This window comes from Colias eurytheme, chromosome 2 (assembly GCF_061535395.1).
Source record: "Colias eurytheme isolate Ceu_HAF_F1 chromosome 2, ilColEury1 Martin Lab GWU primary, whole genome shotgun sequence".
Lineage (NCBI taxonomy): Eukaryota > Metazoa > Arthropoda > Insecta > Lepidoptera > Pieridae > Colias > Colias eurytheme.
The window spans coordinates 12,993,836-13,020,895 of NC_142981.1; the positions used below are offsets into that span (position 1 = coordinate 12,993,836).

General features: G+C 34.3%; 2 protein-coding genes across 4 annotated transcripts; one reads left to right on the forward strand and one right to left on the reverse strand.

Annotated features, from left to right (window-relative positions):
- Nucleotides 1-173: 173 nt before the first annotated feature.
- On the forward strand, nt 174-17,473 carry Cog4 (conserved oligomeric Golgi complex subunit 4). The gene is made up of 14 exons (XM_090108621.1): nt 174-362; nt 445-642; nt 871-973; nt 1,479-1,611; nt 7,987-8,107; nt 8,542-8,721; nt 9,107-9,259; nt 9,527-9,651; nt 9,774-9,887; nt 14,061-14,265; nt 14,819-15,071; nt 15,475-15,638; nt 16,276-16,475; nt 17,385-17,473. Exons 1-14 carry the CDS (start codon nt 276-278, stop codon nt 17,425-17,427), a joined length of 2,079 nt encoding a protein of 692 aa, XP_089964747.1. The 5' UTR covers nt 174-275; the 3' UTR covers nt 17,428-17,473.
- Nucleotides 17,474-21,262: 3,789 nt separating this feature from the next.
- On the reverse strand, nt 21,263-25,172 carry LOC149910791 (CKLF-like MARVEL transmembrane domain-containing protein 4). 3 transcript variants are annotated; one of them, XM_090116762.1, is made up of 5 exons: nt 25,122-25,172; nt 24,860-24,901; nt 23,156-23,303; nt 22,065-22,331; nt 21,263-21,686 (listed from the first exon to the last, which is right to left on the reverse strand). In XM_090116762.1, exons 3-5 carry the CDS (start codon nt 23,288-23,290, stop codon nt 21,540-21,542), a joined length of 549 nt encoding a protein of 182 aa, XP_089972888.1. In that variant the 5' UTR covers nt 23,291-23,303; nt 24,860-24,901; nt 25,122-25,172; the 3' UTR covers nt 21,263-21,539. The 3 variants fall into 3 exon arrangements, with proteins under 3 accessions (XP_089972888.1, XP_089972880.1, XP_089972875.1); XM_090116754.1 differs by having other exon boundaries at nt 24,999-25,159; XM_090116749.1 differs by having other exon boundaries at nt 21,264-21,686; nt 24,980-25,158.
- Nucleotides 25,173-27,060: the final 1,888 nt, after the last annotated feature.

Consider the following 27,060-nt stretch of genomic DNA (forward strand, 5'->3'; position numbering starts at 1 on the left):
ATGACCATGTTTTGATTTTGGCAAAACCATAAAAAATCCTGTTCTCGTCATAATTTATTTTAATCTTTCGAAAACATTCAAAATATAACCAATATATTATGTACTCTGTGGTATTTCCTTAAAAAAAGTAATTGACAAATAACATCTGTTATCTGTCAGTTAATGACAGATACTATTATAGATAGCAGTTATAAACAAATTAGAAATATACACGAAAGCAATTCCATTTAGTTTTATGAAAAATACAAAATAAACCCATATTAATATCAGGGAATATGTCTATAGCGTTGTTGTTGGAGAAGTATGACGTTTCCACAGAAGAGGGGCTTCAAAAAGCTCTCAATGATATCGAAAAAGAAGAGGTAATCAAAACTAAACGGTTCGTAACTTTCGGGTTTTAAAGTCTGATACACAGTTTGTTTTAACCTTTTATTCTAATTTTAGTCAGAGGTAAATGAGGCTCTATCAAATTCGTTATCAAAAGCATGCGTACTGGAAGGAAGATTGCGGTCAGCAAGCCAAGCTTACACGAAACTCGGCGAAGTAAAGAGCCATGCTCAAGTAGCCGCCGATATGGTGAACAAAACTGCAGCATTGGCAAGAGATGTTAGCGCTAAAGTCCGGCAACTTGATCTTGCTAGAGTAAGTGGAAGATTTTATAAATTATAGCTAACTCAATTGGAGATAGACATGAATTTAAAGTAGATAATTAAGTAGAGCATTTTGTTCAATAAATCGGCAAGGCGAAAGACGTAGGTTCTGTTCTTTAAAAATATAAATACTAAAAATCACACACATGCAATATAAGGGCAATTTAATGTACACTTTAGATAAAAAAAAAATTAAAATGCAATCATTGCTGTTCCACAGTCCCGAGTAGCTGAATGTCAACAAAGAGTTCATGATTTGATAGATCTAAAAGTGTGCAGTGCTGGTGTAGACGCGGCAATAAAAGCACATGATTATGAAACTGGTTTGTATATTTTTTTTATTACATACCTACATTAATTGTGAAATATATCAAGATTATCATTCATTTAGATTCTGCTATGAAGTATCAAAAACAGTATATTGAATGATTACCCCTACCACATATCTGTGTGAAATTTTATTTCTTTTTATTAGTATCATTTCATTTCTTTATACAAGGTGTAATTGTTAAGTGTGCGCAGGCGATTATTCCGTAACTATTGCAGATATCAAAAAACTTTAAACTGGTATTGAAAGCCCTTTTCCTAATGAGTAAAATGACAATACTAACTTTTTAAAAATAAAACGGGATATATCCAAAAATTTTACATCAAACGCAGATATCAGTTTATAGTTTTTTGATATCTGCATTAGTTACGGAATAATTGACTGTGCACACTTAACAATTATTACACCCTGTATACTTAAAAACAATTGATTTATTTTACATTTACAGCGGCAGGCCACATATCCCGTTTCCTCACAATTGATTTATTTTACATTTACAGCGGCAGGCCACATATCCCGTTTCCTCAGTATGGAGCCGGCATCAGTCGCGGCGGCGCGCGCGCGCGGCGACACGGACCCGCGACACGACATCACGGCAGCTGCGAATACACTGCGAGAGCATCTTATTAAGAAGTATTGCTTTGTTTTATTCTTTCTGTTGTCTGTTTGTTACATATCCAGTATCGTCATTATCATGCAAAAACTAGACTCAAAAAGCGTCCTGATCAAAACTCTGCCTATGGTTGTATCAGGCAGACTTTTGAAACGAAATAAGGTGTTAATTTCTGTTCGGTTTTTTATTAATTACGTTCACGACTAAGACGTCACTTATTACATTGTGTGCTTCAATCAGTAATAAAACAGATTCAATAGAGGAAAGACGTTTCATTTCAACACAAAAACACAGTTTATGCAAAAACGAGCCTTATTGCCGCAACATATGGTCGCATTCGTACCGGATTATCTGAGCTACAATCGAAGAACAAAAGAAGCACCCGTGCGATTGATCGCGATAAGACGCTCATTATACAGCGTTATTTGTTACGAAGTTGTTATTGAAAGATAATATTTATGATGGCGAATAATAATACGGAACAAATCATACGTGTTTTGGAAAGTACGGCGGAACTCATCAAAAAAACGCAAATTAACATATCTAAGTGTCCTAAACAAAGACTATCTAAAGGATATATACAATCGAGAATTAAACATTTGGAGGATTATTGGCAAACCTTTCAAAGCGCACACTTAGATTTAGTTAAGATAACGCCGCGGGAACAAAAGGCGCTTTTACCATACTTCGTCAACGAATAATTTTACATTCACGAGGACCTTTATTTATGCATACTCGCTGATTTGAAGGACAAATTATTGAACATGGAATCCACTGCATCAGCCCTGGAGTCCAGCCATGACAGCACCGTGGTACACATCAACGATCGAGTGAGGTTGCCGCGGATTGAGTTACCTACGTTCGCCGGGAGCTATGAGGAATGGCCGACATTCAATGATTTATACCTAAGTTTAGTGCACAACAACAACACGCTTTCCGAGGTACAAAAACTACATTACCTTAAGTGCAGTGTTTCAGGCGAGGCAGAAAGTTTATTACGTAATATTAGAATTACTGATGCTAATTATACACAGGCTTGGGAAACATTAAAATCAAGGTACGGAAATAAACGTTTAATTGTTAACTCTTTATTAAAAAGACTTTTTTCTCAGAAAAAATGTATGTCGCAAACTGCTTCACAGTTAAAATCATTATTAGATACCACTAATGAAGTTTTAAATAGTCTTGAAAATTTAAATGTATCCATCGACTCTTGGGATCCGATTATAATATTTCTTGTAGTACAGAAGTTAGACCCAGAGTCTCATAAAGCGTGGGAGGAATTTGCGTACACAAAAAGTGAAGAGTTACCGAGGTGGTCAGATTTAAAACAGTATTTAGAGTCTAAATTTCGTACATTAGAATTAATTACACCGCCTGTAAGGTCCACTAAAGAACGCGTTTTTCATGTGAGTACGTCCGTAAATTATTCTGTGAAATGTTGTATAATGTGTGATGAGAATCATAATCTGTGTAAATGTAAATCTTTTGCAAAACTGAATTGTAATGAACGTGTTGAATATGTAAAAAGTAAGAAATTGTGTTTTAACTGTTTGGCCCCAGGTCATTCGGCATTTAAATGTCGTATACCTTTGTCGTGTCACATATGTAAAAAGCGTCATCATTCTCTTCTACACCGATCAAATATAGGAACAGATTCGTCGGTATCCGAGGTTACTACACAACCGTCGACATCAATGCGGACCGATGTAGATGAGAAGAAGGTGCATACTACAATGGCGTCTTTACATAGTCAAGGAGATGGTGAACATAAGGTAAGTCTCTTGGCAACTGCGGTAGTAGTCATTAAAGGTGAAAATGGACACACTACTACTCTTAAGGCACTAATAGATTCAGGGTCACAGGCATGTTTTGTTACTCAACGAGTTGCACAAGTCTTAAAGTTACAGCTCAAGCCGGTTAATATGGTAGTTACTGGCATGGAGTCTTTGAAGGTACATGTAAAGAATGAAGTCAAAGTAAATATTTTGTCTCGGTGGGAACCTAAGTTTGAGTTACCAGTACACGCCTACGTGATGTCAAAGTATTTAAAAATAAACTTACCTTCGAGAAATAGTATTAAACATGAGCTTGTACACTTTAACAATTTAAATTTAGCAGATCCAAACTTTTATGAGTCGGGTTGTATGGATCTTTTATTAGGTGTAAATGAATACACAAAAATTCTACAAGAAGGTTTAATCAAGGGTCCCTCAGGTACTATATGTGCTCAAAATACCAACCTGGGCTGGATCATTATGGGTGGAATTAATATGAATGTTAACACTATACATAAGTCTTTAATGGTTACAAATTTAACTAGTGATTCAAATATTAATGACTTACTTAAAACTATATGGGAGATAGATATTGATACAAATAGAAAGTTAACTAAAGAAGAACAACAATGTGAAAATATATATAAAAGGACACATGAGAGAGATAGTAATGGAAAATATATAGTTACATTACCTTTTAAAACTGAAAAGCTGCTTTCACCTGAAGGAAACACGAGAGAAGTAGCTGTAAGAAGATTGTTGCAATTAGAGAGAAGATTTAAAAGAGATCCAGATCTGAAAAAAGAATACCTGAAAGTTATAGAAGAATATAAAGAATTAAAACACATTGAAGAAGTACCTGAAAAAGAAATAAATAAAAAAGCAGTTTACTTACCCCACCACGCCGTCGTACGCCAAGATAAGGAGACCACGAAGACTCGAGTTGTGTTCGACGCTTCCTGTAAAGGTACTAACAACATATCATTAAATGATGAACTCTTACCTGGTCCAGTATTGCAAGAAGATCTTAGAAACATTATTATGAGGTGGAGATCTCATAAAATCTGTTTCGTATCAGATATTCAGAAAATGTACAGAATGATATGGATGAATAGGAATGATGTGGACTACCAACGAATAGTCTGGCGAAATGATCCAACTGAAAATATAAAAGATATGAGATTACTTACCGTCACTTTCGGCACAGCATCCGCTCCATACCTAGCTGTAAGAACACTTAAACAACTTGCTGCTGATGAAGGTCATCATTTTCCTGAAGCTGCTAGAATATTAAATGAAGATTTTTACGTAGACGATTGCATGTCTGGTGGTGATAATTTAGAACAATGTATTCAACTAAGAAAAGATTTGACGGAACTATTGCGAAGAGGAGGTTTTGATCTTAAAAAGTGGTCGTCTAATAGTGCAGAATTTTTACAATCTTTAGAAGCAAATGATAGATCTACAAAAGCGCATTTAGATATAAAATTAGATGGTATTGTCAAGGCATTAGGTGTTCAATGGAATTTGGGAACGGATCGATTCGAATATAATTTTAGTTTAGAATCAAAAGATGATAACGTTATTATAACTAAACGCAATATTCTTTCTGATATACAAAAATTATTTGACCCATTGGGATGGATTGCACCTTGCATTGTTTTAGCTAAAATTTTAATGCAGAAGTTATGGCTTGAAAAAGCAAACTGGGATGAGGATCTTAATATTTTTATAAAAGAAGAGTGGAAGAATATTCGCAATGATCTCCAAAATATAAAGGATATTACTGTAGATAGATGGCTTGGAACAGTAAATACAAATTGTGATACAATTGAAATTCATGGGTTTTCAGACGCTTCGACATTAGCTTATGCTGCAGTTGTTTACTGTCGTGTTAGAAATGATGATGGAACTTATAGTACAAGTCTAATTGCTGCAAGAACAAGAGTTGCACCACTTAAGACGATATCATTACCTAGACTTGAACTCTGTGGAGCTTTATTACTTTCTCAACTTTTGAAGCAAGTATCACAATCACTGCGTATACCAACATCCAAGGTTTTTGCTTGGACAGATTCATCAATTGTTATTGCTTGGCTATTTGGTGAACCTTCAAGATGGAAAGCTTTCGTCGCAAATAGAGTAGTTGAGATAGTTTCTACAGTAAACAAGGAACAATGGCATCATGTACAATCTCACGATAACCCAGCAGACATAGCTTCGCGGGGAATGCTTGCTATAAATCTTAAAAACTGTGACCTTTGGTGGAAAGGTCCCACGTGGTTAAGAAACGATGAACTACAACTAGAGAGACCAGAATTTATACAAACTAATTTAGAAGAAAAGAAGATACCTATTAATACAGTCACACTAGCAAATACTATACAAGATAAAATTTCATTGAAATTTGAAGAATTTGATACATTAAAAGAATTATTGAGAACAATAGCTTATTGTAAGAAATTTTTAAGGTTTAAAAAGAATAAAGAAGACATGAAAATAACAACTGAAGACATAGATGAGGCATTGAATACTTGTATAAAAATAGTACAAAGGGAAGAATTCGAAGAAGAAATGGATTCATTAGAAAAAGGACAACAGGTGAAGAAAAACAGCAAGATTAAGACGCTAAATCCCTATTTGGATGAAGATGGAATTATCAAGGTGGGCGGAAGGTTAGGAAATGCAGACATAAGAGAAGACGTTAAACATCCCATAATTATCGGAAAGCAGAATTCTCTTATTCCTCTTATTGTTGCTGAAGCTCATATGAAGACACTGCATGGAGGTGTACAATTAATGATGTGTTACCTTAAAAGAAAATATTGGATTGTTAGAGCAAAGGGTTTAATAAAAAAACACATTCATGGTTGTCTTATATGTGCTAAAGAAAACGCTAAGGCAAGGACTCAAATCATGGGGGATTTGCCTAGTGTTCGAATAAAACCTGCAAGAGCATTTCTTAGTTCTGGCGTAGACTTTTGCGGTCCAATTCAGATCTTAATGAACAGAGGAAGAGGCGCGAAGACCACAAAGGCCTATATCTCCATCTTTATATGCATGGTTACTAAGGCAATCCATTTGGAATTGGTTGGTGATTTAACATCACAAGCATTTATAGGTGCATTTAAAAGATTTTGTGCTCGAAGAGGAAGGTGTGCAAATTTATGGAGTGACCAAGGTCGTAACTTCATTGGTGCTGATAAGGAATTAAGGGAAGCCTGGGAAGAAGCGAAACTACAACTGCCCAATGATGTTGCTGACACTTTAGTTAACGATGGTACGCAATGGCACTTCATTCCAGCATACTCACCGAATTTCGGAGGACTGTGGGAGGCTGGCGTTAAGTCTATTAAATTTCATCTGAAGCGCATTGTTAACAACAATTTAACGTTCGAGGAGATGTCTACAGTATTGTGTGACATCGAAGCCTGTCTTAATTCACGACCCTTGTGTCCTCTGAACTCAACTGATGATAATTTGAATCCACTTACTCCTGGACATTTTTTAATCGGGGAAGCACCTATCACTGTACCGCAACCAAATTTAGAATCGCTTAAATTAACACATTTATCTCGTTGGCAATATTGTCAAAAAATGTTAAATGATTTTTGGTGCCGTTGGCAAACTGAATATTTGACCAGTTTGCAACAGCGAACAAAATGGTTGAAGAAGAATGATGAATTTAATGTAGGTGATGTTATTTTGATTAAACAACCTAATTTGCCACCTGGCAAATGGGCATTAGGGCGTATCACTGCCAAACACCCGGGGCCAGACGGTTTCACTAGGGTTTATAGTGTTAAGAGCGGTGATAGTATAATTAAAAGAAGTGTATCTAAATTATGTTATCTTCCTATTAATACAGATATCAATTAATCATTTAAAACAAGCGAGTCAATTCATTTCGCATGTAATTGTTCTTTTGCTATGGTATATGTATGTGTATTTGATTAATTGTATTATAAAGTGTAATGTAAAATGTAAAACCTATCTGTATTGTTGTTATGTGTATAGGTACACAAATATTTAATATAAAACTGTCATAAAAAAGTATAATATTGTGAGTAAAGTAAAATTATAACAAAGCCTGCAAAGATTGTGTATTTGATAAATTTATTAAAAATTAAAGTAAAAGTTATAGTATTGTAAACAAATGTTCAATGTAATAAGTACATAACATTCATATTTAAGGTGTATATTGATTTAAGGTGTTATTTGTTAATTCATACAGCATGCCGCTTTATTTGTAATTTAAGTAGAATAATTCGATTGTTATTTGAAAGGACTAGTGTAGTCCTTTGGTGGGCGGTATGTTCGGTTTTTTATTAATTACGTTCACGACTAAGACGTCACTTATTACATTGTGTGCTTCAATCAGTAATAAAACAGATTCAATAGAGGAAAGACGTTTCATTTCAACACAAAAACACAGTTTATGCAAAAACGAGCCTTATTGCCGCAACAATTTCAATGAATGATTCTTGTTTGAGAGTCTTAACGAAATGCTTAAAATAAAAAAAATAAAACACTTTTTTATATAACCATTTTTATTTTATTAGATAATGTTATATATATTTTAATTTAATATGTTAATAAGTCTTTTTATTATTTCAGGTTTGAAGAAGCATCGAAAAAAGAGGATGATGCAGCTGTAGAGAGATTGTTCAAACTGTTCCCACAGATTGGTTGTGCAGAGCAGGGTGTCGATTTGTTGTCCAAGTATGTAGCTTCACAGGTGCGTATCTAAAATTATCAGCAATTTAAGAGGGCATGAAAATTGATTTTAAAAATATTTTTATTATTTTTTAATGTGTTTCTCTTCATTCAAAAGTTATGTAGCCATGATTTATTGTTCTCATGTACATGATTTAGGCTCCGATTAAGAAGAACTATTAAATTACCAAAAAATGGTAATATTTTAACCCATTTGAGATTTTTGACGTGATAACGTCTTATAATTCGATAGAGCCGGCTGCACGCACGAAAAAACATGACTCATGCGGCGTTACCTCGCTCTGAGGCGTTCCGTAAGGCTTGAAGTGCAAGCGAGAGCGCGGAACGAGCGACAAGAAGCACAATCGGACGTTTCACGTTGTCACGTTTAACTATCGTCAGTAAACCGACTTTACAGACGACCAATTTTTTTAAATCTATAACTGTATGTATCAGTTGGAGACTACAATCCGGCGTGCGTGCGTGGTGTCGAGCGGGGGCGGGGCGGAGGCCGCGCACGCGGACGCGCTGACCCGCGTGCTGGAGGCGGGCGCGGGGGCGGTGGAGCGGGTGCGCGCGCTCGCTGCGCCCGCGCCGCACACGCTGCCAAGGGCACTGGCCGCGCTGCAGCCGCCGGTGGGTGTTTGTAGACTGCATAATAAATGTTGTTACGTGTTCAATATGGCAATTTTTACTTTTGAAAAAAATTAAATTCCACGTTTCCAAAAAAAAGTATTATTTGTTTTTTTTTATGTAGAAACTAAAACAATATTTCAACCACAGCCAAAATTGTAATTAAATTAGAAAAAAAAAAAACAATTTTGTCATATATGTATAAACCACTTGTCAACAAGTTCACTTATGTTGATGATATATTAATATTTTTTTAAGCTTTCAATTTGAATTATTATTTTGTACGAAGGAATGTTTTCTTCTATCAGCCAAAAAGATCAAAACATACTATATTTGTAAAAAAATACAATGCTTATACTATCCAACTCACGCCCATAACTACACACAGATAAGCTCCGGAGCGCGCACAGTGTGCCGCTCACTTGTGGCCCGGCGCGGTGACGCGGCCACCGCACGTGACGCGGAGCCCGCGCTGCACGAACTTGCGCTTGCGCATTCGAGACTGCATTTGTATTTTGTGTTCCTGAGACGTAGATTGGAGGTAAGTTGTACGACGTTTACACAAAACACTCTGTATTGCACTGGAAAAAATTCATAATAAAAATTTGTTATTGTTTGTAAAGGGACTTAATTCTCAGACTCACTTTGCACTGAATAAAAGTATAAATCAATATTGAAAAAACAAACTTTTTACATTTTACTCCTTGACGTCAAATTAAGTATGAATTAAAACTAGCATATAAACATGATTTAGCAATTTAAGCAATGTTTAATTACGACATAATTTTAAATTTTTATTTTAAAACAGTTAAACACAAACATGGATGAGAAGACAAAGAGCGCATGCGCGGAGGAGATTGAGAAGATAATCTCAGAAAGTGACATGACTAGAACTGCGCAGGACATCTTGGGACAGTACTTGTCACTTGAAAGGTAAATTTAAGTGTAAATGCTATGCATTTCTAGAGCTAATCTTATAAGTAGCTTAAAGCCGCGTTCGCTTGAAACTTTTTTTTTGTCAAACTTAATGACATTGATTTTATGCATTCTTTCAGGTTCTATTTAGAAGAAAGCGTCAACAAAGCGTTGAAATTGTCAACTCCACAGCCCGGTATGACAACGTCTAGTTTGGTAGATGATGTGTTCTTTATCGCTAGGAAAGTTATAAGGTCAGTGTACTCGAAATTGCAATATTTGGTTTATTTATTGATTTATTTGGAAACTAACAAATACTAGATTTGAGTAAAGTAATAATCAGTGAGATATAATTTAAAAAAAATTCTTTGCGTACTAATTTTTGGTCCTTCGAATTTGATAAAAATGAATTTATATCGTTTAAACCTACAAAATGTATACAAATAATTTTAATAAAATAATTACATGCATAGTAATAGTGATTGAAAGATTATTTTCAATTATTTTACAAGTCTTAAATTAAGACCTCACGTTATCGTATCATCAAATCACTATGTTTTAGACGACAACCTTTTCTTTGCGTTTTCATGTATGGTAAATTAATATTTTGACACCACATTAATACATATGAAACAAAACACATAAAAACATAAAAATACCGTTTTTTATTGTTATTAAACCATACTTAAATTTAAATAATTCAGTCATCGACACACACGCTTTCTTTTGTTCTTACTATGTTGTGACTGGAGAATAGTCCTTTTTATTTATTTAAATCAACATTTACACATTATCATAACAACACACGACACATACCATACGTCACACAACACAATACATCACGTCACGTAAATACTTCATACATATAGGTATATTAAGAAGAGCTGGAACGTCAACACATTTACACATTGCACATGTTAGGCCGGGAGATACTGACACAAAATTTCGGGCCATTTGTAACAGGATGGCGGTCTAGAGGGGTCTTAGTACGCAATGACAAAAAGAAAAATGATGGTCAGAACGCTGGTACCGGCGGACTAGTCGCGTGGGCGTTAGTCACACTCGTCGGATAAATAGCAAAAGTCCAACGATTTGTAACACAAAAATTTTAGAATTTACCGATAGCCCTTAAAAAAGATGTAGGCGGTAGTGTCATGCCATACAGTTACGATGTGACTTACAGTCCGCCATACCGACGTGAATGCGTTGATTTAAAAAAAAACAATTCAACCATTTGTACCGAGCTCACTTTTGCACAGGTAACCATCGTCGTGCAGCCATTTACTAAAATTGTCATGCCATACTTTTCGGACGATTCCAAATGGTCGCCATACCGCGGAAAAGTCAAACGATTTGTAAATCGTTTGACTTTCGCTATTTATCCGACGAGTTCGACTAACGCCCACGCGACTAGTCCGCCGGTACCAGCGTTCTGAGTTCTGACCATCATTTTTCTTTTAGTCATTGCGTAATAAGACCTCTGTAGAACCGCCATTCTGTTACAAATGACCCGAAATTTTGTGTCAGTATCTCCCGGCCTATGTATGTGTCATATTTTGCAATTGTTTATAAATACAGGGTGATGTAATTGGTGTAGTACGAATATCTAAAAATCTATGAAGAATTTTGTGATACAGTAAATGGAAGAATTATAGACTATTTTACAGTATTTAATAAAATCATTTAATTTTTTGTTCATTTTCATTAGAAATGTCAATTTTTCTCACCAAGGTGGAAATTTGGATGACAAGGATCTTGTTAGAAAAATATAAATTTTGACTAAAATCGGCATTTTTTTTTTCAAAAATCAAATAACTAATTAATAATCAGAGTTATCACATTATTAAAAAAAATAAGCCAAACTATACACAATTTTTACCTACTTGATGCAATCCTCAAAGATCTCAACCCAATAGAGTTACTATGGGGCATAATTAAAGGGAAAGTAGCATCACAAAATGTGAACTTTAACTTGAAAACTGTGTAAGAATTATTTAGAAAGGAAGCAAATGCTATTAGTCTGGATATGTTTAGTGACGTTTGGAGAAAGACGCGAGAACACGAGGAAAAATATATTCAATTAGAACCAAAAGTAGATAATTACACTGACTCATTTATAATAACATTAAGAAATTCCGACAACGAAACATCGAGTTCTTCGAGCGATGAAAGTTACAGTGAAGTAGAAGATTACGATTATGAATAAAATAGATTCTTCTTCTTCTCTATAGATACTGCTTTCTGAATTGGTGGTAAATGTTAAAACTGTTAAACTGTTATGACGATTCAAAAGTGCTTCTAGAAGAAGTCTAATTGAGTATTTGAATAAAAAAAAATTATTGATTTTTTTTATGTATTTTGAAACTTTATTATTAATAATATTGATATTTAATGCAAATAACTTCAAAAAATTTTTTTTCCGTTAATTATAAGCAATTAAAAATTGATGAAATTTAAATTAGAATCACGTGACTACAAACGCGCCATGACTGGTCACCATAGATTGTGACGTCATAATGCTATAGCTATTAACTGCAGTACATATCGTTTACGGCTATTACACGTGACTAGACAATAATATTGAAAATTTATTGCTAAGATACGATTTGTTTGTTGGTTCCGAATTAGTTAGTTAGTTACGAAAATAATATTCTTGATGTTGATATGTACAATTTATGATCACCGATTTTTGTCAGGAGTTGCCTTTGTAGTATTCGTACATAATGGTACAAAACGATAACTTTTGAGGTTCGCCATTTTTAATATAAATTTAAATAATATAATTAACATAATAATAATATAATTAATATATATAAATCTCGTGTCACAATGTTTGTCCTCAATGGACTCCTAAACCACTTAACCGATTATAATAAAATTCCCACACCATGTGCAGTTCGATCCAACTTGAGAGATAGGATAGTTTAAACATATAGGTACCACGGGCGAAGCCGGGGCGGACCGCTAGTAATTAATATGTAATTTAATAATGACAACAAAATTAAATAGATCAAAACACCGTATTTATTATTATTATTAACACGCTTTTATTAGCTTCACCTGTATCTGTATGTTTGTATGTAACCGACTCCTTTCGAAGTTTCGACTCGATTTTGACCCACTTAAAACCGACGGATTTTGTTCAAATTTTGAACACTTATCAAGGTCCGATGACAATACAATAATATCATAAATTTATCCTTTTATCCTGATAAGGATCGCCAGGATCAGCTTAAAACATATGTTTGTAAGTAACCAATTCTCCTTTCGATTCGATTTAAACCCACTATAAACCGACGGATTTAATTTAAATTTGTATACTTATAAAAACCCGGTAACAATACAATAATTTCATGAATTTATCTTATTATACTGTTTAGTTATTCAAACTATATTTATTTTTCTATCAACTGCAATGAGTGAAAACTAACATTATGACGTCACACGCGCTCGGGTGACGCTTCGGGAGTTGTCGGCGTGTCTTCGGTACTGGATTCAAAGACTAATTTTTATTTTGAAATAACTTTTGAATTATTGCAAAAAAAATAAAAATAAAAACAGTTTTGTTATAAAACTAATATATAATCTTTCCATTTATCACAAAAAAAAATTTCATTCAAATACTCAATTGTATAAATGTTTGAGTTTGAGTTTAAAACCAATAGTGTGAAAATTATACAATAAACATGTAACACATATTTGTTAGCGCGTATTGGTAGGTATTACGTACTTACTACAAATATAATATTTCTTAGATATCTTTACTCGACCAAAGTCAGGAATTTAATTATTATTTGATAATTGAATGATTATTAATACTTTTATCCAATTGATTATTATTAGAATAAATAATTAACTTCATCAATTGATTTACTTTTAAATTATAATTTTACAGGTAAATTATGAGAGCTTTCATAAGTAATTATATTTGCATATACATATCTACAACGCACCCATTTTACAATTCAAGTCTAAAATGAAACTAGAGTCGCATTTATTTTTGAACAATGAACATACTGTAAGTGAAATTTCATAAGTGTGAGTACTGTGAACATGCCAGCTTTCCCTAATTGACCGATACTATTATTGTTATTTTTGTAATCTGATTATTGGAAAATTTTAATATGTGATAATATGATATAATTTAAATATATTATGATTGTATTGCAATACTTGCATAAGGTAGCTAATATGTAAAAATGTATTGGTATGCAATAAATTAAATTGTAAAACGACATGATCAAAAAGAGCAACTATGGAGTTTCTTGCCGATTCTTCTCTGTAGATACTGCTTTCCGAATCGGTGGTAAATGTTAAAAATATGTAAGTACCTATGACGTTTCAAAAGTGATTCTAGAAGAAGTCTAATTGAATAAATGAATGTTTGAGTTTTTTTTTTATTTGAATTTGAATTACATCACACACAGACGGGGCGTATCCACGGGCAGCGTGGAGGGCGTGTGCTGCGTGGTGAACGAGGCGGGCGCTGCGCTGTGCCGCGCGGCGGCAGCTCTGCGGCGCCGGCTGGGTGCTCCCCCCCCGGACGCGCTGCCGCTGCCGCCGCCCCGCGCGCCCGCGCACCCGCCCGCACCGCCCTGTAGGGATGCGGACGCGCAGGCTCATCTGTACTTTGTGAGTGAATACTTCTGTTTGTGTAGATAAATAAGTAAATATTTTTCAGGACAATTTTCACACACGGCATAATCTGATCCCATACTAAGCTTTCGCTTGTGTTAGATAATTTCGTTAGATGTGAGTCTATGTTTACGTGTGTATGTTCTTAGGTGAAAATATCGCATTAAGTTTCGTTTTTTTTTTTTGTAATTAAGTTAAACGTTCTTATACATGCTTGTATGTGCTTGCTGGAGATATCCGAGTTGAAATAGTTTATTTCTTTCATTGCTTTTCTCTTTGTTATAGTTCTTAAAATTATTCAAGTAAAAAAATCCAAATAAAACACACTTAGAATTGTCTCGTTTGTTGCAAAAGTAAAAATATTTTTGTCTTAAAATTCTCTTTTTTTTTGTGCACATATTTAAAAATGAATTTCTATTCCCTCGGTCACGGCATCATGCGTGAACGACTGGACCGATTTCGATAATTCTTTTGTTGTGTTCGTTATTGTAAGGAGAAGATCTTATGAAAGCAAAATTTATTTAAGAAATATTCTCATTTATTTCAACAGGCGCACATGACAGAGGCAGAACAAGGCGCGGAATGGTCAGAACGCATCGCTACCGAAGCGTGCGAGTGGGCGGACGCGCTGTGCCGCACGGACAGCGAGCGGGACAAGGTTCGATCCTGTGCCGCCGGGTTTGCTGACGCAGCTGCAGCTTTCCGCAGCGTGTCGCACATGGGGCTGGCTGCTTTACGTGCTGCCTTGCAGCCCGCGCTGGCTGCTTGGGCTGATTATGTGGTGGCGCCCGACTTGGATATAGGTATAGAGGCTTGCTGTAACGTGTTCAGATGGACTTGGCTATAAATCAATTTAGAAAATGATAGATATCATCTTGTAATCAGTCTTTGATTTTCAATTTCATTTAATAAGTCATTCTACAATTATTTTGCATCCCCAATCTAACTCAACACTAATAGAATCGAATAGTCTTCAATTCCCATTCTTTTCTTTATTCATTCTACTGATAATACGCAAAAGGAATTCTTCCATTTTTAGTGTAGGTTTAACATCCACATCAAAAATAAATCCTTTCCCGACTGCATATTTGAGTCTGTCCTGATTTTCATAATTAAATGTATTTTTTAATTAATATAATTTTGTTGTTTGTAAATAAAACTTATTATATTTCTTTCTCCTTCTCATTTACATCTTGTTCCCCACAGAGGAGGTGGAGGAGCAAGCAGGTGCGGTGGCAAGTGCGCTAGACACGCTGGCGAGCGGTGCGCGAGCACGGCTCGGCGCGCAGGCCGACGCGCTGCTCGCTGATTTGCTCGGCGACTTGATTGCGCGGGCGCATAAGAAGATCTTGATGAATACTTATGATCAGGTGAGTGGGGGGATGTGGGTGGGTGTTGTGTGGAGTGGGGTACGCGTTGTGTGACGTGTTGTATGTGATACGCGTTGTATAGCGCGTGATAAGTGTTGTGATGTGTAAATTAGGGTCCGTACTAGTGTTCACTTGTAACAGAAAATTAAGTATTATAAGCTAAACTTTAAAATTTATCAAAGCGCATTTCTAACATAGGGCTCGATGTTTTGTTACACCTGATTTAAAAAAAATCATGCCAATACAACGAGATACTTCAGGGAAACTCATTTGCACGCGTGAACACCCACAAAAGCATCGAGCATTTATTTTCTTTTTATTTTTCTGTAGGGTACGTGCTATGTAACGCGTTGTTGATTGGCAGTGTTGTATGGCACGTGATGCGTGTCGTATATCCTGCAATAGGTGTTGTGACGCATATGTATTGTGTTGTGACGCGTGTGTCACGTGTTGTATGGCGTAGCCTGTAGGATAGTATCATTATGAGATATTATTCTTTTTATGACCGTAATTACGTTTTCTGTTGCATATATAATATGTGGATAGATTATATTTTTTGCACATTACATTTCGCTTTTTACGTGAATTTCCTTCAACCATGCGGCAATAAGGAGTAAATATGTACATTCGCTAACAGGAAGGCGGTATATGTGTAGAGCGTCGCGCGCGGCGTCTGGCCGCGTGGGCCGGGGCTGAAGCGGGGGCAGCACGTGAGAGGGCCGCGCGGCTGACGCACGCCGCCGCGCTGCTCGCGCTGGACGCGCCGCAGCACGCCGCCGCGCTGCCGCACAGCGCGCGCCCGCCGACCGCGCACGCCCATGAGCTGCTGGCGCGCCGGTATGTACTCCCATAATATGTGCTAATACAAGCACCATTGCGTACATGTACACACACAAATTACGAACCCCACAGCCGGAGGCCCCAAGAAACAAAAAAAAAACGGGTTGCACTCCGAGAATGCCTTCAGAAGTGAAAACTTGATTATTAACGTTCAGCATGTTTGATATTTTGAAATGGTATCCGTCTTACGCATGGAATATAAGGGCTAAAAAAAAAACATCCGTCTTACGCTTTTTCGATCAGGCCACGTGTCCTGACGCGAGTTTAAAATTTTATACCCAACGCCGCTAAAGAAGTTTTCACTTCAAAAATTGGTTGTCTGTAAAGTTGGTTTACTGACGACAGTTGAACGTGACAACGTCTAATTGTGCCTCTTTGTCGCTCGTTCCGCGCTCTCGCTTGCACTTCAAGCCTTACATGGAACGCCTCAAAGCGAGGTAACGCCGCATGAGTCATGTTTTTTCGTGCGTGCAGCCGGCTCTATCGAATTATAAGACGTTGTCACGTCAAAACTTAAGACTACATTATTTGATAATTAAAATGAAACTATATTAAGACCCTTGTCTGCTCGATGCAGACCGAGTTAAGGAATCATTATACAATGGAAATACATAATTATAATATTATAATAATTATATAATAAATAATTATATAATATATAATAATTATATAATAAATAATTATATATTGCGAACGGCATATTCAGTATTTTAGTACAAAGGCAGAGCCCTAACTCACATCTAACACAATATATTCGCATATAAACAAACACAAATGCGTTCAACACACACAGACATACACACACACGTAAAGAGACGTGCGCGCGCGCGTTCTCGCGAACCACTGATACATTATACTTTTTTTTTTTTATTGAATTATTTTCTTATCTGTGCAATTTAATTTCAGATTGGACTTCAAGCTGGAAGACATAAAACGTATAAAATGGTAACCTGCCATTTCTTGCAAGATGCAGTATAATATCCTTATTCTATGATATAATTATTATTTATATTAACTATAAATAAATATATTTAACGTTGTATGTGTGTTTTATTTACGTTTCAAATACCTATATTCCTAAATAAATTAAAAATTACACTTGAAAGCATATTTTCATTTTTTTTTATTTTTACAATAAACAAAATTCTAAAATTTTGCTGTGAAATACTCATGTATGCAAACCACACCGTAATGAATAAATACCGCAATCACAGACATACATTAAGATTTAGATCTATGTCTGTGACCGCAATAACTACTACACAAGTAAAATAAGTAAGTTTCATTCTGTGATTTCATTACTTTAGTCAGCTCACTTTTCTTCCATACACTAAAAAGAAAAATCACATTTTTTTTAAACGAATTATAACTATATTCTATGCGTTAAACTCGGCAATCGAACCTACTTAAATCTGTTAAAATTATCTATATTCTTATTGTAAGGATCGTTAGTATCAATTATAATGAATACTCTCAACAAACTTAATAAATTAAATCATAGCAAAACCATGAAATGATCTGTGTTTATAAATTCAATGAGCCAAGTTAAATCAACTTCACTCGACGATCTATCTTTGATCTGTTTACTTGAGTAATAATTAATTTAATAGATGTTAATCTATGACACATAAGCTGCTAATCGTTTTTAAAACGCTTTTATTAGCCTCACCTGTATGTTTGTATGTAACCAGGCAGATTTAACTCACACTCTGTAGTAGTATGCTGTGTAGTGTATATACAATGTACATAGTGCATAGTAACAATTGTGGTTTTTAGTTTTTAACGTGATAACGTTTTTAAAATCGTTTTAGTCGGGTGACATGTTCAGAAACTTGTGTCACACCAAAACCTCACGAGCGCAATCGCAGGTATAACGAGAGAGAGACGGATTGATCTCCCGTCTCATCTCGAGCGCTGCCACTGCATTATGTTATCACGTAAACATCTCGATCGTAAACCTACTTTACAAGCAACCAATTTTTTTTAACTGTAGGTATTTAAGGTTATTATGTTTTTTTATACTGCAACGCACATATATGCAAAAATGCATTTTAAAACGAAGTATTATATGGTATTATCATAGATTACTACGTAAGTATTACTAAGGTATTTGGAGAGAATGCATACTTCTTTCTTAGATGCAACAAAACTGAGTGTATGAAGACGTAGTCACGTAGGTCACTATTTTCGTAAATTTAAATTATTTACAAAAATGGTGACCTACCATTTCACTAGGAATCGAACCCAGCCCCTCGTTTCTAAGCACACACGTTAACCACTGTACTATAGAGGTGTCAATTTGATCTATACTTTTTAAAAATCTAAATCAATTTTTATTAAACTTGCACATACCTCTCATTTGAAAATAAATAATTATATAAATAAGTAAGACCAAGGAATTACCTTTGACCTATCTATTTGTATGCTTGGAGGCTGGAACCTATCCATTACTTCAGTGTAGGCTCAGTTCCAATAATATTAGATACATCAATAATTATATTGGAAATTATGAAAAAAGTACAAGTTATCACAGTTGTTAGTGATAGCCAGCTATATGATGTACCAGAGATGGTACTTTCGCTGCTTGTTTTTATCGTACTAAATAATTGTGATGTAGGTGAACAATAGGTAATATATGATAGACTGTAGGAATAGCTGGTAAGGAAATCAATAAAACACCAAGTATACTTAACAATTTATTTAAAAGTTTAAAATATTAACAAAAGCGTAAATACTGCAGGTATAAAATGCAAATGTGAATCAGTTAAAATGCTTGAATCTGAAAAAAAGTCAGTTAATAAGTCGTTGTAAATAATAATATATTATTATAGTCACTAGTTATACTATGATTATCTACTTGTGCTTAGACATTTCATATGAATTGACAAGAAGTTTACGAGTGCTAAAGCATGTGCAATATGCCTTTAAAATGCATAATTTGCATACGTTTCTAAAAACTTGATTAAATTTGTGATACAATGTACATTCAAGTTAAGAATCATCAAGGTAATATAAAAAATATTTGTCTCTTTCACCCTGGAAATTTTGTGAAAAATATATTTGTTTTTTTTTTTTTGTTCGACATTCAATGTCAAATGTATGTTTCCTTCTAATCTTAGATGGAATGACGACTTTTACAAAGTGTTTCTTTAAAAATATGTTTAAGTTAATAAGGCACTATTAGTGAATCTTAAAAACAATAAAAATCTCCAACAAAACAAACTTAAGGCAGTTAAATAATTAATAGCTCATAACAAACTGACTTGATGTAAGTATAATACTACTTATAATGAAATAATTTTATAAAATTATTAATTTTAGTTCAAAGTGTAGTATGGCAAAAAATAACAATGCATTTTGGCTGAGAAACAAAAATATATGATAATGAATTTTTTCTTAGGTTTATTCATTAATATTATAAATAGTATTGTACGTCAGGGCCATTTATGATAATAAAATAAACAGGTACAAATAGTTAGTGTCTATTAATATTAATTAAATTCGTATAAAAACGATAAAATTACAATCCATTCAAAAAAGGGTCTTTATAAAACATTTTACTCTTCAGATCCGATTCAACATTTTTTTACTTTTGACGTAAAAATAAGGTTTCTTGGGTTCATCTTGTAGTCAGTTATCAATGTCGAAATAGTTATAAATTCTATATTTTCCATATTTTAAACAATCTTAATTTATATAATTCATATTATGTGCATATTATTAGTTAATTCGTAAAATAATACAAAATATATGTATAATATAAAACAAGTCATGGTCTTTTAGATTCAAATTTTGAGCTTTATACCCTGTTTCTATAAAATATTTTTGTGTCATTTTTAAACCCGACTGTAGGCATTAGATAAGGCACTTTGACTTTTAAATATCAAAATAATATTATTTATGCATTTCCATACGATAAAGTAATAAGTATAAACCATGATTTACTTCATATTCAGGGTGTTTATGCTACAATTACAAGTATAAAATATAAAACTTGATTATAAAATTAATTAAGTACATTTACTTATTGCTGGGTTAGAGTTAATAAAGATATACAAATATATATTATTTTACTTACATAACTATGTCAACTTTACATTTTCACTTAAAAGAATGTAAAGACTAGAAAAATTAGACGAATCTCTTGCATTGTGTACCTTAACGTCTAACACAGAAAGCTTCTTTTATAAAATTGCATTTGGTGGATTAGTTAAAACAGTTCTCCCATATAATAAAACAATCAAAACGGATTAGAAAATCGTATAAAATTATGATTAAAGTATTATTAAAAACAATATTCAATATGAATAACAATAGCCCAAGAGTGCGAAACCCGTTTTACCCTATAGTGCGTACACTAACCGACTCGAAGGACATCTACACTAGTAGACTCTATTCCGTCGTGTTTGAGTCGTATTTAAACCAATACATTATTAAGTGTGATGTTAACTATATTTTTAGTTAGTTACCAGTGATATTCGTGACTTTAACCCGAGTACAATAAGGCCTCGTATACATGGTAAACATTTGTTGAGCAACAGTTGATCAACATTATTTTTTGACGTGACAACGTCTTAAATTAGGTTGCGACTGGGAGTCACTTATGAAAAAGTGTAACGCTCGGTAACGTTACGATGAGTCACCGAACGAGAGAGAGGCCCGCCGAATGCCTTGCGTCTCTCTCCCACTCAACTATGATCGAGAAAAAGACGTTGTTACGTAAAATCTTCGCCCGTAAAACCGACTTTACAGGCAACCATTTTTTTAATTAAAATTAATTATGTAGGCGAGAATGTTACAAAAACTTTAAAATATTACCCCACCTCAGGTGTGAACTTATTAACGAGCCATTATTTACTTTTTAAAAAAGTGTTGCCAGCAACATATTTCCGGAAACTCTGCAACATGTTCATACAACTTTGCTAAACAAATTTCTACCATGACTACAAGGCTTAAAAAACAATTTCCCATAACATAAAAGGTATTTAGGCTATTCCAATACATCAAGTACTGTTTAGGTAGTTAGTATTCAGCTTCCCATATATTATGTCCAGTTATTAACTAGTATCCGACCCTGGGTGGGCTGGTAACAGCAGTGGTCTGTTTGGAAACCACACGAGTGCCCTGCGCAAGTCCGCCCGCTCGGACGAGACGGAACTTTAGAAATGCGTCGATCGCGTACGCTAGCATTGCTGCGAAACCGAAGAACTGGAAGAAAAATATTTTTATTAACTTTAGTTTACTAAGAAATTAGTGAATTATTTCAGTAATTTCTTGAGTTACTTATGTAACTCAAACATTTATTCATTCAAGTACATTGAAACTTTTTTTTTTTCAAATCTGTTTAGAAAGCAGTTTCTACAGAAAACAGCCAGAAAGAAACTCTGTTGTTGAATACAAAATATTGCTTATGATGAAGAAATTGTTGTTTCTGCCGCACTAGATTTATGGTTCATTTATTTTTTCATTTAGTTGTAAAAATGCTACCAGTTTGTGCTACATTTACATGAGATACAACTTTATAAACTTTATACAAAATAAGCAATTTTTTATCTAATAACGCAAATAAAAACCATAGCTACTCACCGCAGCAGCGGAATGCGGGTTATCCCCGACGGTAACCGCCAGTATAGCCGCAATCATGTAAAGCAGCGTCCACACAGCCGTGAATATGAACTCGATCCGCAGCCACGGGATCTTGTAGAACTTCTCCACAATGTGGAACAGGTAGAAGCCGAGCAGGATGCCCGTGAACCAGAAAGCTATCATCGATATCCAGCTGTAAAACGCGCCCTTGCCCGCGTTGTTCAGCTGCGAGAACTGGATGCAAATGAAGCCGAGTAAACTGGCCACCTGGAAGAGAAATAACGAATATTATAAATGATATTATTTGTATGACACACACAATTTCATAAACAAACATATATTTTTATAGAAACTATGGTGCAGCAGAAACTGCGGACAAAAGCAAGTATTTGCCTCTAAAGATGAATATGGGCGATGGAGCCTCTGTAAATGAATAAAGGTAATGGACTCGCTTACAATCAGGAGCTCCACAAGCTCATTTGCCCATTCTTTAAAAAAAATCTATAACACATGAGATATTCTGGTATATATAATCTTCATAAGTGCCAAGTAATATGAAAATCTGTTCAGTGATTTTCCCATGAAAGAGTTACTAACATACATCCATACTCATTTTTACAGAAAATGTTTATAAATGTTAAATACAAAACAAAAGGTAAATTTTAATTGTGAATGTCATTAACTTTCAATTGATAAGCAGCCAAATTAAGTTTTATTCAACTTAATGCCTCGGGCCTCCTACTGAGTTTCCCTATATCATACAGTATAAATCACAAAAATATATGATGAATACAGATTGAAAAATTTTTATCTTCACAATGACTTGCACTTAAACATATAAATGAATAATTATTGACGCACTTAAATCTGAATGTTAATGATACAGTAATAAAAATATATTTTGGTTATCTGTCATGACTCATAACCAAATCGTTATTGAAGACAAACAATATATTAAAAAATTTAATTAACAAAAATATCCATCTGTCTTTGTTCAGTCTATCTACAAAATTACTGAACAAATTATGATAAGACACACTACATTTTATAAAAAGCAACTTAGGTTACTTGAGTAATAAGTAATAACTTACTATTTGAACAATCTTCAATATTCCCGGCACTGTTCTTATATACGCTTGGTCGAATCGTATTTTAGTGTTGACCATAGTGCTGGATGTGACTGTGGTCGTAGTTGTGTGCTGCCCGGGGAACCCTGCTTCTGCCATCTTGATTTATTATCTGTAATGATTTTAAAACTTCAATTAAAATATTATGGTTGGAGAATGATCATTATCATGTTCATAAAATTATTAACAGGTGCATGCTTTTACACATTTTCTGTTTTTCTGTTAAAACTCCAAATTTGAGCATGTTGTGTACATAACCATGCTAGCTAATAATAAATATGTAATGTATATTTAACCCATTGACCACCGAGCGCCCCGATCGGGGCGCGACACAATAGATTATCTATTGTGTCTGTGATTCCGGGGACTGATGGATTAAAACATATCCAAAATTAATACAAATCACATTAAAATTAATTGAACAGATCAATCAAATTGATTGTTTGATATTTAAATTTTCAACTTATTAGTCGTGGTCATGCTAATGAAAGTCATATTTTATATTTAACTAGCGACCCGCCCCGGCTTCGCACGGGTGCAATGCTGATACTAAATACACTACAGAAAAATAATTGTGAACGTTGTATAGGTATAAAAATATAGCGGGCTGCTCCGGCATCGCACGGGTATAAAATACCTACATAGCCGGGCGGCCGCAAACGCTACGTCCCGCAATTTTTAAATCTGTAATATCTTCGAAAATATTCACTTAAATCATACGGTGTAAAGGGCCATATGGATCTATATTAAACGAACAATGTATCCATGGTATTTAATTGGTTAAGGATTAATGCTGTATTGGTTAAAATCGCTTCGAAAATTAGCCATTATTTGTCGTAAAAAGTAAATGACAAAAAAAAGTTATTGTGGGTTATCCATAAGAGATAGACATATACCATCGCGGACTTTTCTGTAGACCTTTTCAATGTGTATAATACTTAGTACATTATTTTGATAAAACTCGTAGGGTTCAGCCTGCGTTTGCAATGTAAGCGGAATAAATGTAATTTTTTACGACATCACATTAGAAACCTCAAAAATAACTAGTTATACTTCTCCACTACTTAATGGATCTTATTATACATATAAACCTTCCTCTTGAATCACTCTATCTATTAAAAAAAACCGCATCAAAATCCATTGCGTAGTTTCAAAGATTTAAGCGTACAAAGGGACATAGGGACATAGGGACATAGGGACAGGGAAAGCGACTTTGTTTTATACTATGTAGTGATATCATAGAAACAAAATACTTTATTGATAGAAATTAAGATTCAATTAAATATTTATATCTACCGAACCAAATATAGAAGTGTAATTATTTATTATTGTGGCTTTTCTACAATGTGGCAGACAGGTTTTAAATATAAAACAGTATCGCTTATCGCATTTCAATAGAACTATCGAATGTTACGCCCACATGTTATCAGCAGTGATTACTGATAGTATTGTTTAATTTAATTAAAAGAAAAATTATAATTTTAAATGAAAAATATAAAACTTGATTGAACCATAAAATTGATGACTAAACCTGTTTATTATAATTTTCGGTTGTTCAGAGGATTTCCTGTATTTCGACGATGGCTGAGGACACATTTATCTTTGCGTAAAATAGTATGCTTATTAACAAAAACAGTATCAAAAGTTGCTTTTTTAGTTTCAACATACCTTGTCGCTGCTAATGTTATAAACACGCACGGCCGTCACCACCTAAAATAGAGATTGTTGAGCAATACACGATCGTAAATATAGAAATTATGCAAAAATTATAAATCGTTTATTACTAACAAGTTAATGACTTCCTTACAGTATTAAATATTTTTAGTAGGGACAAAATAACACAATTCACATGTGTATTTAGAATAACTATTGGTTAAATATTTAAATTAGAATTTTGCTATAAAATTTCTAATATTATTTTCACACCCACATTGATGATTGAATTGAATTGTGCCTTATTGTCATTTGTCACTTTGACAGTGACTTTATTGGGTCGTTTGTAGGAGTAATTACGGAGTAATTGTATTCTATGGTCGTTTGCTGTTAGCTTATGCAGAGGCTCATTATTAAGGGTGTCTTCCGTTATGCACTGCAACCACTGCACAGTGCTATCACTGTAGAAAAATTCGTTCCGTTATGGACTGCCAGTATACTGCCGCAGTACCCTAGGGAAATTTATGACGTCATTAATCGCCGCCATATTCTACTGTGAGGCGTGAGCACTGGCGTTTTCGAGGTAAGGTACTCGCAGTACTTTGATCACGTGATCAGTCCACAGAGCAAGTAATATGATCAGTCAAAACCAATCGAGTGCCTAACGCGTAGACGGAGAATCCAATAGACACCGGCAATGCGTGTCGCAGAAAGGGATAGAAAAGATTACGTCACAATATTTAGGGTTACCGTATGAGGGAAAATTTACCCCACAATTTGTAAGATACAAATCTCTCAATATCATTAATCACATAAGTGGATAATAATGAGATATCCACATAATGATATTATGTAGGTACATACTTACATGTCTATACTTAATATTATAAAGAGGAAAGGTTTGTAATTATGTATGTATGTATGGTTTTCACGCATAAACTACTGGACTGATTTCAAAAATTCTTTCACCATTAGAAAGCTGCATCTTCACTGAGCAACATAGGCTATATTGCATTTTCAAAAAAATTAGAGATCCTTACCAAAAATGCAATAATGTATCCTTAATAAAAATTCTGTCATCGCGTGCGCTGCGGAATCTATTGAAGATAGAACAAAAAAATGTTCTACGGTATTATAGAATGGATCAATATCTACAAGAAAGTCCGCGATATTCCATTCAAAAGATATAACGAATTTTTAAAAGTGTCAATTTACAGAAAATAGTAGGTATACTGTATAATTCAATGAGGAGGCGTAGTACGGGACGGGGTGAAGGTGAGTAGGGAAGGGATATTCGCAGGAAGTACTTTGATTCCGATTTGAAAAATTCTTTCAGTGTTAGATAGCCCATTGATCGAGGAAGGCTATATTGTACCGTAACACTAAGACCAACAGGAGTGGAGACACGCGGGTGAAACCGCGGAGCGCAGCTAGTATATAATAAACATATTACTTTTAGATGGGTAATACATATTATGTATTTACACATACCTATATATTATATAATATGTATATATCATTATCATAATCCCATATGAAAATGTGTATGTAATGATAATGCAGATGAAAACTCGATTGTTTATTATTTTTTATAAAATAAAATAATGTTTATTTTCGTAAATTAACAGATACACACTTTAATTATATTGACCAACCCGCGAAGGCGCAAAAAAAACGAAATTTACTTAATAATAATTTATTGTAATAAAAAAATTACATTTAAATTATCTCTAACTTAATTAACTACGTCCCTCCGGTTCAATGTTGGAACCAAGAGCGTCCATTGACTTCGGCGGGGCAGCGTTGCGGTGGTGGTGATTGCCGTAATACTTTCTGGAACCGCAGGTGTGCGCGATGTCGCAATCGTTACTGGGTGCAAGTCCTTACTGGGTGGCCTTATGCATCTTCCTATAATCAATGCGTGTTATATGTACTTAACAATCCTACCTGCGATAGCTCATTTGATTCGGAATGACGTCTAGAAAAATGTATCGAAATGTGTATTAGCACACAAAATATTGCAAAAGTTATAAACAAATTAAGTTGCAAAAAAAAAGGTATTTCGTTTATTGTTAATAACTCCGAAATTATTAACAAGTTAACAAAAAACTAGAAATTTCTAAGAAAAAATTTTTCAAGTTACTTAACTTGAAAAAAATATTATAAACAAAGTATTAACATTTTTTAAACTTTTATGGCGCGATCTTGTGTATATT

What these genes read in the sequence shown, in the direction of transcription:
- Cog4 (XM_090108621.1), top strand. Translation starts at nt 276, where the DNA reads ATGTCTATAGCGTTGTTGTTGGAGAAGTATGACGTTTCCACAGAAGAG. An exon ending in CCAAGTATGTAGCTTCACAG is followed by an intron (nt 8,108 to 8,541) that starts GTGCGTATCTAA and finishes TGTATGTATCAG; the next exon opens with TTGGAGACTACAATCCGGCG. An exon ending in CATGAGCTGCTGGCGCGCCG is followed by an intron (nt 16,476 to 17,384) that starts GTATGTACTCCC and finishes ATTTAATTTCAG; the next exon opens with ATTGGACTTCAAGCTGGAAG.
- LOC149910791 (XM_090116762.1), bottom strand. Translation starts at nt 23,290, where the DNA reads ATGGCAGAAGCAGGGTTCCCCGGGCAGCACACAACTACGACCACAGTC. An exon ending in TATTGAAGATTGTTCAAATA is followed by an intron (nt 22,332 to 23,155) that starts GTAAGTTATTAC and finishes TTTCTCTTCCAG; the next exon opens with GTGGCCAGTTTACTCGGCTT. An exon ending in ACCCGCATTCCGCTGCTGCG is followed by an intron (nt 21,687 to 22,064) that starts GTGAGTAGCTAT and finishes TTTTTCTTCCAG; the next exon opens with TTCTTCGGTTTCGCAGCAAT.